Here is a 14,972-nt window from a genome sequence, read left to right as displayed (position 1 = left end):
TCACAATAATGCAAACTTTATTCTAAGAGCCCCCCCTCAAAAAAATCTTAATTTATTGGCAAAACTGTATGGTAAAGAAAAAAACACTTCAAATTCTGTTGTTTGCTTCGATATCAGTTATAAACTTGGTGCACTTTCCCAGAAAGCTTGGAAATCTTAGGCAACTTTCCATTATCAATTTATCTATTTTAAGTTAAGCTGCTGACCTGCTTTAAGTAAATATACATAAATTCGGCCTCAATTAAGAAATGAAGACAGCATTTAACTTTTCTAGGGGGAAGTGAGTGAGTAGTTACCTCTTTCGGCCTTTGATCAAATAACATTGACGGCTTTCTAAAGTACTTTTTTCTATTCACGACTTTTCCCCGCCCCCACCCACCCTCCGCTTTTTTTCAAGCAGCTTATCTTCTATTTTGCATTTAAAGCCTGGGCTCCCAATTCCTGCCTCGGCCCTTCACTTGGTCCAATCCCGTGAGGTGCCCCCAATTTACGCGCATGGAGAGCCAGGGGACCCAGATCGCGAACCCCGCGGTTGGCACTAAGCATGCACGGATGGGGCGGGCGGCTGTCACTGGAGAGCAGGCGTGGGCCAAGCCGAAGTGATTTCTGACTGCTCATCGCCCGGGCCCGCGTGGCTGAAGGTCTCCGAGCACATCGTCCACCCAGGCAAGCCTGGAGTGCAGCTGTCGCGGAGCAGGAAGCCCAGCGCGGCCCTGGGCCGCTTTGACAGGCCAAGTGGGAAAGGAAAAGAGCGGACTGCGGCCAGCAGCCGCACCGCAGCTCGGAGCCCTGGAGAGCTACAGCTCTGCCGGGCCTGAAGGCAAGAGGCCGACCGCGGACTCAGCCCCGCAGGGGCCCGCCTAGGGGCCACTCCCCAAGGCAGGCAGCCAGTCACTCGCTCGCCCTTCCAGGCCCGCTCCCAAAGGGACAGTCTCCCGCCCTCTCGCCCAGCTCCTCAGGCCAGGCCCCCAGGGCTTCACGTCCACCTCTCACCTTTGACGACGCGGTCAGCCCCTGGAGGGGGCGGCGGGAGCGGGGGTGGGGGCGGTGCGGCCCGGGCCGGCTCCGGGGCGGCCATGCTGGGCCCGGGGCTCGGCTAGGCGTTGGGCCGGGCAGGGTAAGGGGCGGGGGCGGCGGCTACCAGAGCCAAGCGGCGGCGCCGCCGGGGAACATGGCCGACCCTCTTTTCCCTACTGAGGGGCTGGGACCGGCATGCACTGCGCGGACGGGGGCGGAGCAGGCTCTAGGGATTTGCTCAAAATTATCAAGGCTAGGTGTGAAACGAGGAAGCCAAGGGATCAGGTTAAAATTCTGTGCGAGCAGAAATAAGAGTGTTAGAGAAGGGGGAGGTTGCAGTTAGTTGCTTCCCTAAATGCGAGGAAACAGGAGCTCTCTGTAAGGCAGGAGAACGTGATGAAACCTCAGGATCATCGACTGGTGGAATAAGAAGTGGATAACAATTCAGCTCTGAGTGCTGGTGCAACAGTACCCCCAACCATACAATTATTTTCGTTGCTACTTTATAAGTCATTTTGCTACTGTTATGAATAGTGTAAATATCTGATATGCAGGATGTATTTTCATAGTTACAAATTGAACATGATGAAACACAATTAAAGTGTAGTGATTAATCACAAACCAATATGTAATTACATATTGTGAAATATTTGTTTTCCCATGGTCTTCGGTGACCCCGTTGAGAACCACTGTTTTACAGCAAGCATGCGGCTTCAGAAGGCAGCTTGAGAGAGAATTCTGGCCCTTATGTTTAGAATATGGAATTGTTGAAAGTTTAAAGGTCAAGGATATGAATGCAGCTGGAGTAGTCTAAGCTGAAAATCATACAGATAAGGGATGATACCAGGAGGTGTTCAAAGAAAGACTACAGAACGCACCTGGCAAAGGCACAAGTTTCCTCTTGATTCCATAAGAAAACAGAAGTTGGAAGGCAGAGAAAGTTGGAAATTAATGCCTCCCTTCTGGGAGCATCTGCTATTGCAAACAGAAGTCTATGCTCTGGGCCAGATTGTGAGGCACAGATGCTTTGTTGTCCGTCATCATCTGAGGGCATAATCTGATCTTTGAGGACCAGAAGCTCGAGATCCTGGAACAGGACAGGGATTTGTGCACATATAGAATCTGGGGCCAAATGACTTAATGGGAACTTTATAGGGATCAGTGGGATGAGGGAAAAAAAATTCCTGCCTACCTCCTGCTCAATAATACTTTGGTTCATAACAACACATTGGATGTGAGAACTAGTTCAAAATCTTTTCATGACAGATATGGTATTCGGTAAGCAGTGATCCAAAGGTCTGAACGGCAACTTTCCTCCATCTGTGTATTAAGTAAGCTCAATGATCCTAGGGCCTATAGTGAGAGGAGGGAAATGTCCAGTGGGTATTCTTTGCAAATGAAGCTCACAAACTATCTTCCAGAGGAAATGTGGCTGAAGTGAAGAGAGCTCTTTCTGGCATGGAAATGAGCTATGATAAACCAGGAAGGGATGGGAGGCGCATCACAAACCTATGGGGTGGGGGAGAGCACCTCTAGCAGGGATGAGTTAGTTAGGGGCCTCCAAACTCACAGAAAACCTCTCTTTAAAAAAAGAGAAAACCTTTCTAAGGAGGGCCGAAGGGAGAATTGTGATGCTAGTACCTCTAGTTGGAAAGCAATAGAAAACATGCTAGCAGCAGTCATAGCAAGGAAAGCAAGTTGCCTCATTTTGAGGGCCACTGACTCCCTTATATGCTTCAAGTCCTCACCTGTGCGCGCTCAACAAGGGTTTCTGTTTGTGTCAGAGCTTGCTGTTTGGGAGCTGCATTTGGGGCCATTGAGTATTGGTATTTTTCACTTGCTTAGCCCTCCCCAGCCCAACACAAAACAGCAAGAACATACAAAAGGGAAGAACAAGGGTTTAAATAGAACTATCTTATAGATTTATTAATGAAAAATACTTTACAAAAACAGTATGTTTGGCCCTAAAATAGTTCAGCTGACTTTGAGAGTTTACAATGGCAACTAAGCAAATAGCAGCAATGGCTCTGCTGCTGAGGACAGGAGGATGTGTTAGTGTGCCTGACTCCATCTGATCAGAAAGTTGAACTTCTGCGGGTAGCTCCACATTCTAGGCTAACATTTGGGGACATATAGAAGGGTGACAGACCACACCATACGACCTGGGCAGATGGGCTGTCCAGATGATTTTTGTCAGAACCATGACCACAGGGCTACCACATGTTCCTTCAAGGATAGGGCCAGGAAAAACAAGGGTCAAGTAACAGACATGGGTAGATCAAATAGAGTAAACATTGGGCCTACAGTAGCAAATAGAGCATGAGCGCTCAAGTGGAAATGGACACATTATGAGTATCCAGGAGTAAAACGGTGACCGTAAGATAAGGAATGGCTAGTGTCCACAGTAGTATTATGGATTCATCTGAAAGTGACTCAAACAAAGCCCTAAATAGCTGCTGCTTCCTTTTGCTAACTGAATGGAAATTGGAACCTCAAGTATTTCCTCTCAAATAGCCAAGTCTCCTTAGAAATCCCTGGCATCCCTAGGGAAAATGGCCAGCTCTATGCTGAGATGAGACTGGCACAAACGTGACAGGGCAGGGATGTAGGCTACCAGTCTGCCCACAGTATTGTTTTCTAGAGATGGGTATGGTTCCAGGAAAGGAAAGCCTGGCCCTTACCACCTGCTGTGCTGTAGGGCTCTGGCCCTGAGCTGTTCTTTTCTGGAGGCATCTGTGGAAAACAACAGAAGCCCATCCCCAGTCCTCCTGGGCCCATATTGAGAGGCATAACTGTTTTGCCTCCAGTCATCCTCTGGGGGCATATCTACTCTTCGAGGACCAGGAGCTCTGGACTGCAGTGTAAGGCTTGAATTCCATCCTGATCTCACGGGTGCCTGACGGCTGTTGGATACTGAAGACACATGGTGAACAATGGGAGGGTGGGAGGGTGAGAGGAAAAGATCCCCTGAGGTGGGAGCATAAGGAACCCCATGTCCCTGGCATCTTTCTGGTAGTGTGGCAGTATGAGTTAGTGGAGGCTGGCACCCTGGATTGGTCAGAAATCTGCCCCCAATATGCTGGTTAGTCTCTGAACAGGGTCCCCAAGAAGAATCTGTCCTGGAACGATGGGGGAGACTCCGGTAATTCAAAGTCCTTTCTGTGTACTTGATCCCTTCGGAAGTTTCACCCCTGTCACACACAGCCAGAAACTGTTGGATATTCTTCGAAGTTCCTGGAGAGAGGAAAGAAACCCAAAGACTAAGCATAATCACAAAGTCATTCACCTTTCCAGCAGACCATTCCTGGCTGTTGCTCCTAACTCCCCACCCCTCCAAGACCACATTCATAAAGGAAAGAAGAAAGCTAGCTTTACTTTCCATTTTTTAAAATTCTTAATAGCAATCAAAGTCAACATGGACAAATGAAAATAGTGGCCTATATAGTTGTCCTACTTCTATTTCAATTCAATTCACTATCTTTCCTCTACAACACACACACACACACACACACACACACGGCTCTTTAATACAGCAAATTATGCAGTTCTAATAACTACTCCTAAAGCCACCACTCCAAATGACCACTCAGCCTTTTTTAACATAGTGCCTTCTCTCCAATTAAGCGGTCTCTGCTTACATTCTGGATCATGCTCAGAGATCTCTGAGTTTGTTTATACTACTCCTCCCACATGCACAAGCAAGAATGCCTTTTCTATACATGCAGTCCCCCTTCTTAAAAAAACTAACTTATTAATCATGCCTTTTAAAATGCTTCCTTTATTTTATGACCTAGCTACATCTGCACTGTGCACTTGGATGTATATTCTGATGATTTAAACTCTGGGCCCTTGGAGAACAGAAAGACTCTTTATCTTCTGTTTTCACTGTAGCATGCATTAGAGAACAGGCTGTAATCAATGCTACCTGATTGGGTAATGGTGTCCTTACCAACTGGTCAAGAAAGCAGAGTGCTTGGTTGCTCCTATGATTAATAAGAAGTCCACATATCCTAAAGGCCCCTTTACCTAAAGCTCCATAAAATTTAGATAAATATCAATAGTATTATTCTAGCTTCTGTTCTAAACATCCCCTTTCTTGTACTGAGAATCGCTGCCTTAAACTATAGATTACATCCCATTTTATTAATAGCCCATGTGAAGGCAAAGAACATTTTGCTATGGAGGATCTATGCATACAGCATCGGTATTCCATGTACAAAGTTTTCCTGTTTCCTATTCACTCCTTGTTCTAGACTTCCTCCCAAATAAGACATAGGGGCCAGAAGGACAGAAAACTGGCTGACACATTTTTGTTTTAGGGAATCTTATAAAAACTGGGTATTAACTACCCTCAGCCATTGAAAATGCTTATTCTATCATGACTGAAGCAATGCATTTTTATGGATTCGTCCGATTCTGGAGGTCACTAGTAATTTAGACCCTTGGTATAAGGACCATGTTGCCCAATAAGTGATCCTACTATTCATCTAGGTCAGTGTTTCCATAAAAGAGGCAATGCTACAACGATCCAGGGGGAGCTGCAAAAGCAGATACCTACACTCTATCCTAGATTATAGGCTGGACTCTACCCTAGATTATAGGCTACTATACAAGCCTATACCTTTTTAATTGAATGGTCAGGAGGCACTAAGTAAATTTCCCCCCTAAAAAGGGGGGTTTGGTAACTTATGCTCAGTATTTGATCTTAAAGCACTAATTCATATCCCATACCACCCGCCTTGAAGACTACTCCTCACCTCTTGGAAAGAGATCATGTTCCAGCATATAACATTAAATTTGGGAGGAGTTACCTGAGGCTCTATGGGGTTCCCCTGCCATGGTGAGCATCAGGACATCTGGGGGCAGGTACTGTGGTCGGGGAGGATACAGCTGGGGATCAAGGAGAAACACAGGAGGGTCATGGATGACAGAGAGAGAAGAGGAGCTGGAACAACGATGCCCAGATTCCAAAGGTTTTTTCCACATGTTTGATGATTCCTTATAATGAGGAAAGACAAAAACAAAAACACAGAGGTGAGGGTTAACACACAGCAGGATATGGTTGGGTAAACACAGTGAGGCAAGCAGGGAAATTGAGGTAAGGAGCACAGACATGCCACTGTTCTGCAGAGCCATTCCATTTACTCAGCTCCTTTAGGAACCACCCTAATCACCATGAACCAGAGAGCACAAACTTCAGATCCTCTTCTCTTAACCAGAATCTGCCTCCAGCCCTCGCCTTCCCAACCTCATCATCCGCATATGCAGCAACCCCCGTAATGCTAACAGTAGAACTGCTCCAAGATAAACATTTTTTTGTTTTTGTCTTTAATACACATAGAAAGAATCAGAATACCAGAATGAATCCATTCTATATTCTTCCTGCCTCTTGCTACATAGCAACCTCCTTTCTTGCTTGTCAAATATGTACTCATGATGCTTCTGTCTGCTATGTCTACTCTGCCAGCAATTTTCTTTTGGGATAAAGTATCAGAAATAACCTCTTCAATGTCTGGAATATAAAGTGTCCAACACTGAACCATTAAACTTCTAAATTTCTTCTGGTACCATGTTTTCCTAAGTCACTCAGATTCAAATGTTTGCCTTGCCTTTGTTTGCCCACTTCCCATCTATAATTTCATTAGTGCCTTTGCCAAGTACAGGCATTTCTACCAGTGTTTTGTTTATTTATTTATTGGGTCCACAAGGTGTTTGACTTGTTTAGATGTATTACTTACATCCCTAGAAAAAGAAGCCCAGGATTTTTCCTCCCGTGTGTTTTCGCCTGGCTTCCTCATGGTCGGATGAGGTCGTCAGCATGATGAAACCAACTGGCAAGAAGGGAGCAGATTATTCTGCCACTTTTCTAGATCTTTGAGCTGCACATCAAATTTGGCTGATGACTCCGCACTTGTTTAACCTGCCCATGAGGTTCACTACAACTTTCCCAGCTCTGTGACCAGCTACGATTTCAAATTTGCCAGGCTTCCCCATCACAGTTAGAAACCCAACAATGACTCTGGAGCATGGTCTGAGAAGAGCTGATGCTTGCCTCACTTCTTGCTCTTGAGAGTGTTGGCCAGGACACGCATGTGCACCTTTATGATGGCAAGGAAAGATGGCGGAAAACGCTCTACCTATGATTTTTTTTTTCAATTTACCTGGACCACTGTGGTAACTTCCAATCTTATCCTCTTCTTTCCAGTCTTCTACCTGTTTACCAACTCGTACGGTTCTAGGTGACCCGGCCCTGCTGACTTTTCTCATTTTATTTCCCATCATTCTTGTGTCTTTAGCACACCACTCAACCTTCTTAATGTTCCTCAAACACATCTAACTCATTCTTGCCCCAGGGCCTTTATATTTTATTTCTTCTTATAGTTCACACCTTGTATTACTGAGGTATCTGATCAAATGTTAAGTTTCTTAGAGATTATTTCCCTTGCCACACTATCTAACAGCCTAGAGTATACCCACTACAATCTCTTTCTGTCCCTTTGCCTTGTTTTATTCTTCTCCATTACACTTGTTCTTTGGGACTATACTATTGGTTTATTTTTTTATGATCTCTCTCCACTAGAAGAATACATTTCTTATTTACTTTAGTCCGAGAACAGCCAGTTCAATGTATGCTCATATCACCTACCACGGCTTGGTATGTAATAGGCACATAAACAGACGGCTGTATCTTATAATGTAAAGACCAGGAACTTAGCTTCTCAACAGAACTAACCACCACTTGTTCTTCTTGAAACACTCTACCCTTGATACCCATCATATCACACATTCCAAGCCCCACTTCTTTCCTCCTATGCCCAATTCTTCTGTTTCCTACTAGGGCACTTCAGGAGAAGAACCCCTTTAAAGCTGATATTCTCTCTTCCTTTTGCTCTATTCTTTTCCATGGCTATGATTTCTAAATCTCAATTTCCAATTCACATGTTTCACATCTAAATGTCAATCAGATATCACCACTCAAGCTTAATACAATTGACTTCATCTCTTCCTTCAAATACATTCTATCTACTATGCTTTCTTTTTCAATTCAAAGTATCATCAACCTGTAAATTTAGACATAATCCTTGATTCTCCGCTCCCCATCATCCCCATATGCAGGCAGGCAGTCATCAAGTCCCACTGATTTTTTTACCTCCAAATTGGCTCTCTAATATTTCTACTTCTCTTTATTGCCCCCCTAACTCCCAATTATGACTTACACCACTCTCTAAGGATCATGATTTGACCTTATTTGTATTTTTTCCAGTCTCACTTGCCAACTGTGTCCAACATCTCCCTTCACAATACTATCTAATTCTGCCATACCAAATGAATTTCTTTTGCCCCAGTTAATATTGGCTTCTGGACTTTATAGAAGCTGGTTCCTTTACCTGCCATAGTCTTTCTGCTACTCCAGAAAGCCTCCTCTAATCCCCAAAGCCTGGTTTAGATCTAGCTTCTATTATGCTCCTGTAAATAAAATCCTCATTATATTATGTTACTAGTATGTTTTTCTGTTTTCCTACTGGTATCTACTGGTAGATAAGCCCCTCTCATGAGCTGGAACTATCTCCAGCTCACTCATCACTATATCCCAAGCACCTCATACATACGCTCAATAAGCGTTTAAAAAATGAAGAATGCAGAAAAAAATGAAAAGGAAATCAATGTTCTTAGAAAAATAGCATTTTGTTATCAAACTCATTGAAAGTATTTGAGGATAAACACTGGGCAGGACAGGAGAGACTACATTTTTCAAAGCGAAATGACAGGCTGTCCAGAGTTATTTAGGAGTTTATGAATAATAACTTGGAAAAAATGAGGGTCTCTGGGGAGGGAAACTAGACTGAAGAACAGAGACATAATCTCAGTGTATATCCTTGTTTTTATTTTTTTCATTGTATATTCTTTTTTTTAAAATTTCTATTCAAAAATTTTATTTTCTTACATGGTCACATCATTCATGTTAATTTAGCATACTTATCTGGTGAACTTTTTTTTCTTTGCACAAGGGGAGAATATTTCCCATATGTCTATATGAACTCATTACATGATAATTCTGTGGACTGAGTACTGTTTTATGTATAATAGTTGATAGAAAAAATGGGTCAGAAACAGATTCCGAGTTCAATGATCTTACGGTGTAAATATGGGAACTATAATATGGCAGATGAGTGAAAGAAATGCAGCTGTAAAGTAGGCTGTGCCCAAGTGCGGTTCAATGCAGTGAGGCTCTGGGGGCGTGGGGAAGAAGGGCGGCACTGTTGCCCTTGTGCAGGCATATCATTACACTGCACAGATGTTACTGTTTTCAAAATGTGAAGTTCATGGCAATCCAGACTCCAACAAGTCTATCGGTTCCATTTCTCCAACAGCATGTGCTCATTTCTCTGTGTTGCATCTTGGTCATTCTCACACAATTTCAATATTTTTTACGTAATACTGTTGCACATATAATCAACTCCGTGGTTAAGAATTTTTATATGCACTTGGGCGCATGGAAGAATAGGACCAGTTGAGATGCAAAAGCGGCAAAAGGAGTTTATTTGCTAGCTCGAGCTAGGGCTTCCTCCCTCCGCTGCCCGGTGCAGCAGGGACCCAGTGTCCAAAAGGGAATCAGCCCATTGTATATTCTTTTGTGTAATATATTTACGACTTGTTTTTAAATTGTTATTCAACTGACCTGGTAGGCAAAAAAACAACAACAACAAAAACAGGGGGAAAAAATCAACTGCCTTAGGCAAGTATGTGAAATTCTTAAAAGATCCAACTCCCTCTAAACCTAGTCACTGGCAGTATTTAAGTTAGTTGTTCTCTGCTGGCTTGTATTTCCTTGTCCTTTCCATGTACAGAGCAATTAGTAAAACGAGCAATTGTACTGTGGAGGCTTGTGTTTTGCTGTGATGCTGAAAGTTAAACCGTGATACTTTAAATTGCACCAAAGTCATCTATGGTGAAGAGGTTTCAGTACGGTTTCTGGACTAAGGCAGACTAGGAAGAAAGGACAGGCAATCTACTTACAAAAATTAGTCAGTGGTAACCTAAACCTGTCGATAAAGACAGAACATTGTCTGATTCACTTGCTCTGGACACATCATCAGGAAGGATCACTAGTGGAAGAAATCCCGTTCAGTAAAATTTAAGATCAGTGAGGACAAGGGAGATCCACACTGAGGCTTGGCACAATCACCTCCATGACAAGCTCAAACATGGTGAGAATGACACAAGACTGGGCTATGTTGTGTTCTGTTGTACATATAAGATCACGGAGTTGGCATTGACTCACTGACGACTAGCTAACTCCCCATCTGTCAGACTATCTACCTACCTGTCAGCCAGCCATCTTCCACGTGAAAAGTTACATGGCGGAGGATCTTAAATACTTTTCCTGGTCTCACCAATCACTTGCTTTCCTTTAACCTGAAAGCACACTGGACCTCGCTCAATCACGTACTGTGCTAGAGAAGCAAAAGCAAAACAATACTTCACCGCATCCTTCCTTCCTTCCTTCCTTTGATTTGTTTACCAAAATAATTTTTGCTTCTCAGAAACTCCTCTCAAGATACCTGTGACTCTTTCCACCTGGAGAACACTTGAGCACACTCTTCCAGAACTGCAACAAAGAAGGGGCATGACTCTGGGCTCCAACTGGATGTGTGCCAATAAAGTAATGGCAAAGTGTCCTCATTGTTGCCGAATGTGCATGGCTTTTCCTCAAATTACAACTTTCATTTTCTCATAGCTCCCTTGCCTGCATTTTTATTTTGGCCTAACCAGGGAAGGGAGATGCTCTAAACAGATGAACCTGATACTACTTTCAAAACGAGGAAGACTGGAGCCTTTTCGTTTTCTGAAACAGCAGTGCCCGAGACTGCGTGAGGTACAGGAAAAGTGAGTGTAGCACAGTACCGTTTGTCACCCAACTCCCTGCTAGGGCCTTGGCAATGTACAGCCTTCAGACACAGACACATACAGGCAGGCACAGAATACCAGGCCTCAGACTTTCCAACAGATTCTGTCCCCAGGTGCATGGATGACAATAGAGGAAGACTCAGTAAAGATGCGAATCAGATATGTTTGAAAATAAACCTAATCACCCAAACCAAAAACCAAGACCACTGCCAGTGAGTCAATTCCAACTAATAGTGGCCCTACAGGACAGATGAGAATTGCCTCATACGTTTTCCAAGGCTGCTATCTTTGTGCAACCAGACAGCCACATCTTTTTTCTCATAGAGTGGCCTAGTGGGTGTGAACCACCGACCTTTTGCTTAACAGCCAAGAACTTAACTACAGTGCCATAGGGGTTCTTAAGCCCAATCACAGACACTTTTATTCTGACACACACTTAAGTACATATGCACACACATCCCATAACTATGCCTGTCTTATCACTAACCCAACCACTCACTTGTCTTCACGTTTCTTTTCCCAAAAAACATGCCCAGACATAGCATATGAGGCTGCTACCTGAGAAGCTCCCACTGTGCTGGTTTCACAGACACTGTATTCCACTCCTGCTGTTGGGGTCTTTGAGAGAGCAAGGCCAGGCGCCGAGTGCAGCCTCCTCCCCATGCCATCTGCAGTGCCTGAAAAGGAAAAATAATTGCAAATTTAAACTACTACTTGTCCTGAGCATGGCGAACAAACGCATGCGTTCTTATCCTGAGCCTTGTGTCTCAGGATCATGATCTTGTGAGACACAAAAAGTCAAGTGGCATAATACAGTCCAAAAAGACAATGTTCTACATCCTACTTTGGGAAGTAAAACTGGGGTCTTAAAAGCTCACGAGCAGCCATCTAAGTTTTAAGCTATTAGTCTAACCCTGCCTGGGGATAGGAGTGATAAAAATCAAAGACATATAGAAATAATTAGTTCAATGGACTAGTGGGCCATATAAGAATCAGCCTCCACGACTCTGAAACCAGAACTGGAAGTTTCCCAGTGTATCACTACCAATGCGGACCTCAAAATCATAAACTATACCAGCCTTACAAGCCTCATGGAGAATCCGTGGAATCCCTGAGACCATGGCCCTTAGTCACCCTTCAGGTGAAATAAACTAGAAATGAACTCACCCTTGTGGCTCAAATTTTAGCCAAACAATAGGCAGGACTATAGGGGGAATAATAACACTAGTGAGGGACTACACTTTAGATAGCCATTTGCAATTCAAAGGGCAACAGTTACCCCAGGACAAAGTTCAGAATGGTTAGGAAAGAAGCATGAATGGAAACAGGAAATAAATGGGGAGGAAGTGGAATAAATAATGTTACATTGAGGGGTGAGGTAGTTAGTTTATTGTGCCAACCTGGTCGATAAACACACGTGGGGTTAATTGAAGGGCAGGGGGCATAAATGGCTCAGTGAGTTTCACCTTTCTAGTTCTCGGGTCTCTTGCCATCTGATGGTCGGACCAGGGTACAGTTGCCTTAGCCAGTTCCCTGCTTCAGCTGGCAAGGCTCACTTTCTGCAAGACATCCCTAAGGAGAAGTCCCATGGACCTGCCCCATTGGAGCCCTGGGTGCTGGAGCACCCGTGTGGAGACCCCTGCCAGCACTGAGATGCTTACACATTCACTGACTCGGCTTTCCTCCTGCAGTCGGTAGTATAGTGTGTGTTGTGTGAGATGGAGGAGGACTTTGTGGATTGGTGTCGGACATATGGGTTAATGTTGGACTTGTGGGCTTGGGCAGCACTGGGTCGGGATGTTTTCTTGATGCGCACTTAACCTTTATATAAAACTCTTATACATGAGTTTCTGTGGGTTTGTTTCGCTAAAGTACCCAGACTAACACAAGGGGATTGCAAAGAATGAGCTTAAATAAAGTGTAGAAACTGTTAAGTATAAAAATGATTATCTGCAACAACAAAAAAAGATTATCTGCTCCATAAACCTTCACCCAATTTACAATCATTTATTTTTAAAATAGAAGAAAAGTATAGTGAGCCCTTTTAGGAGCCTGATGTGGATGACTGCACAGGGCTGTGGAGAGGCACGGCGGCTGCTGTCTCAAGCTGGATCCTGTTAGTCAAGAGATTTGGTTTTTAAGCAACATGTACACTCCCCTTATTTCCTGAGAAAGAGATTACATTTCTAACAGGTCACTGATATGTGCGTTTCCCCATTCTGGTTATCATTTCAGTACACCCACATTTTACAAATTCAAGGCTATTCCAGTGATGCTTCATTGGCCAAGACTGAATGAGGAGCTAAGGCTATTACTTGGCAGACCACCACCACCACCACCACCACCTCCACTCCCTACTAATTTTGCCCTTCTGCTTTCACCTTTTAGAGACCCCTTGCTCATGCTTGGCTTACCTGTTTGGCTAACTGTGTCCCAGGACACATCCTGCTGCCCCCACTTAGAACAGCTAGCTTGAGAAGCCTGAAGACTGGCCTGGTAGAGAGACTCCAATTCTGAGGTCTCCTGCTCTGTGTCTTGGTTCCAATGTGGATGCAGAAGGATGTGGTTTCTTTCGGGATAGGTGACGCAGGTATGGGGAGTAAGGGGAGAAGACTTCACGTCTGGCCCAGAGACCCCATAGTTGAGCTGAGAATCATAGAGCCTTGTGGCATTAACCCAGGAATCCCAAGGCCAGGCAGTCCCCCCATCAATGCTACCGCCCAGCTCCTTGGGTCGATCGTCTCTCACTTGGAATGGCTGCCCTTTGTATTTTTCTGGCTCTACAAACCCAGACTGTTCTCTCCAAGAAGTTTCCCCATTAGGCAACCCAAAGTTCACAGCCAGATGACTAGTAGGCTTTTCCCGAGAAGGAACTCTATCCCTACCATCCAGAGAAGGTGGCGGTTTCGCCCAAAGCCTATGACTTTTCCCTTGATCCTGTGGGAAAGGAGACGTACAGTCAGAAAGGGAGGAGTTCTTCCTCAGATTACTTGGCAAACTTCTATCCTGGGAACTTCTATCATCCTTTGCAGAGGGACCTTGCATCCTCTGGAACTGCTCTGCCAGAGAGCGGACAAGCCCCTTTGTGTTGGGAAACTCTGACCTATAGGGGTCCTCACTGCCTCCCTCCACTTTTGAAGTCAATGAAGTTTGGGGGCTTTTGGCTTGGAGGCATTGGTTAGTGTTCTGCACAGGATCAGGAGAGGGAAGCACAGACGGGGAAGCAGTAAGCCTGATGAGATGGCCGTCCCTGTGCGGGGGAAGACTTGGCTGAGCTGATGAACTTGAAGGACTACAGCTGGGGCTATGTGCCCCACCTCTTTCAGAAGGGGTTGTTCCAGCTGGGTGTGACCAAGGCAACACCAGGGGGATGTCAGCAGGATCTCTCTTTTCTTGGAAAAGTTGTTCTTGAGCAATTCCTCTTCCTTCCTGTGAGGGGAGCCTGCTGCAACTGCCGTTGGCACCCCTGTAGCCTTGCAGTTTACATTCTGGGGTGTGATGCGGATTCTTTGCAGTCCTCCCTGGTGGTTTAGGGAGACTGTGCCTATGGAATGCGGAGGGGTCAGCACTATCTGCCTCCACCACAATCAGAAGGCTCGAGGCAGAGCTGTCAGAGGAGCTGTGCTGTGGGGCAGACGGGGCAGGAGCCTTGGGGGATGGTGATGAGTGTGACTCGTGGCAAGGAGTAGATGAGCGGAAGAAAGAGCTGGCCCCCATGTCTGCGTCCGTGCAAGGTGCCAGCGGGGCCTCCCGGCTCAACAGTACTTGGAGCGGGATAGGTTGTTCACTGAAATAAAAGAAAAGAGTCCGTCAAGAACTGCCTGGGTTGACAAGAATGCTTAAAAAATATTTTTTTTTTAAAACTCTGTCCACTCCAATCCAATATCTAGCTATCTACAGAAGAAACAGTGAAAGCAAACAGAGAGATAAGCACAAAAACAGTCAACAGTTCAAAAGTTCACAAGAGAAGGCACATGGTCAGCTTACACCCAGATAAAAAATAAGATTAAGCCTCTCTTTTATTAAACAGTTTCACAAAAATTGCA

The 14,972-nt window shown here is 44.8% G+C and overlaps 2 protein-coding genes across 7 annotated transcripts in view; both read right to left on the bottom strand.

Annotated features, from left to right (window-relative positions):
* The window catches only part of PPP3CB (protein phosphatase 3 catalytic subunit beta), a 62,218-nt gene extending 61,022 nt beyond the window's left edge, over positions 1-1,196 (bottom strand). For 2 of the 4 annotated variants that reach the window (XM_075534837.1, XM_075534838.1), the window contains exon 1: positions 994-1,196. In XM_075534837.1, the coding sequence (XP_075390952.1) occupies positions 994-1,078 (85 nt within the window). In that variant the 5' untranslated portion in view covers positions 1,079-1,196. The remainder of the gene's footprint in view (positions 1-993) is intronic. The other 2 variants (XM_075534839.1, XM_075534840.1) reach the window with 2 other exon arrangements.
* A 1,726-nt stretch (positions 1,197-2,922) lies between these two features.
* Positions 2,923-14,972, bottom strand: part of USP54 (ubiquitin specific peptidase 54) — a 162,367-nt gene continuing 150,317 nt past the window's right edge. For all 3 annotated transcript variants that reach the window (XM_075534034.1, XM_075534036.1, XM_075534035.1), the window contains 4 exons: positions 13,341-14,713; positions 11,485-11,603; positions 5,829-6,015; positions 2,923-4,251 (listed from right to left, as the gene is read on the bottom strand). In XM_075534034.1, coding sequence (XP_075390149.1) covers positions 3,695-4,251; positions 5,829-6,015; positions 11,485-11,603; positions 13,341-14,713 — 2,236 coding nt within the window. In that variant the 3' untranslated portion in view covers positions 2,923-3,694. The remainder of the gene's footprint in view (positions 4,252-5,828; positions 6,016-11,484; positions 11,604-13,340; positions 14,714-14,972) is intronic.

The sequence above is a fragment of the Tenrec ecaudatus genome, chromosome 16 (genome assembly GCF_050624435.1).
Source record: "Tenrec ecaudatus isolate mTenEca1 chromosome 16, mTenEca1.hap1, whole genome shotgun sequence".
NCBI lineage: Eukaryota > Metazoa > Chordata > Mammalia > Afrosoricida > Tenrecidae > Tenrec > Tenrec ecaudatus.
This window is presented reverse-complemented; position numbering and strand designations above follow the sequence as displayed.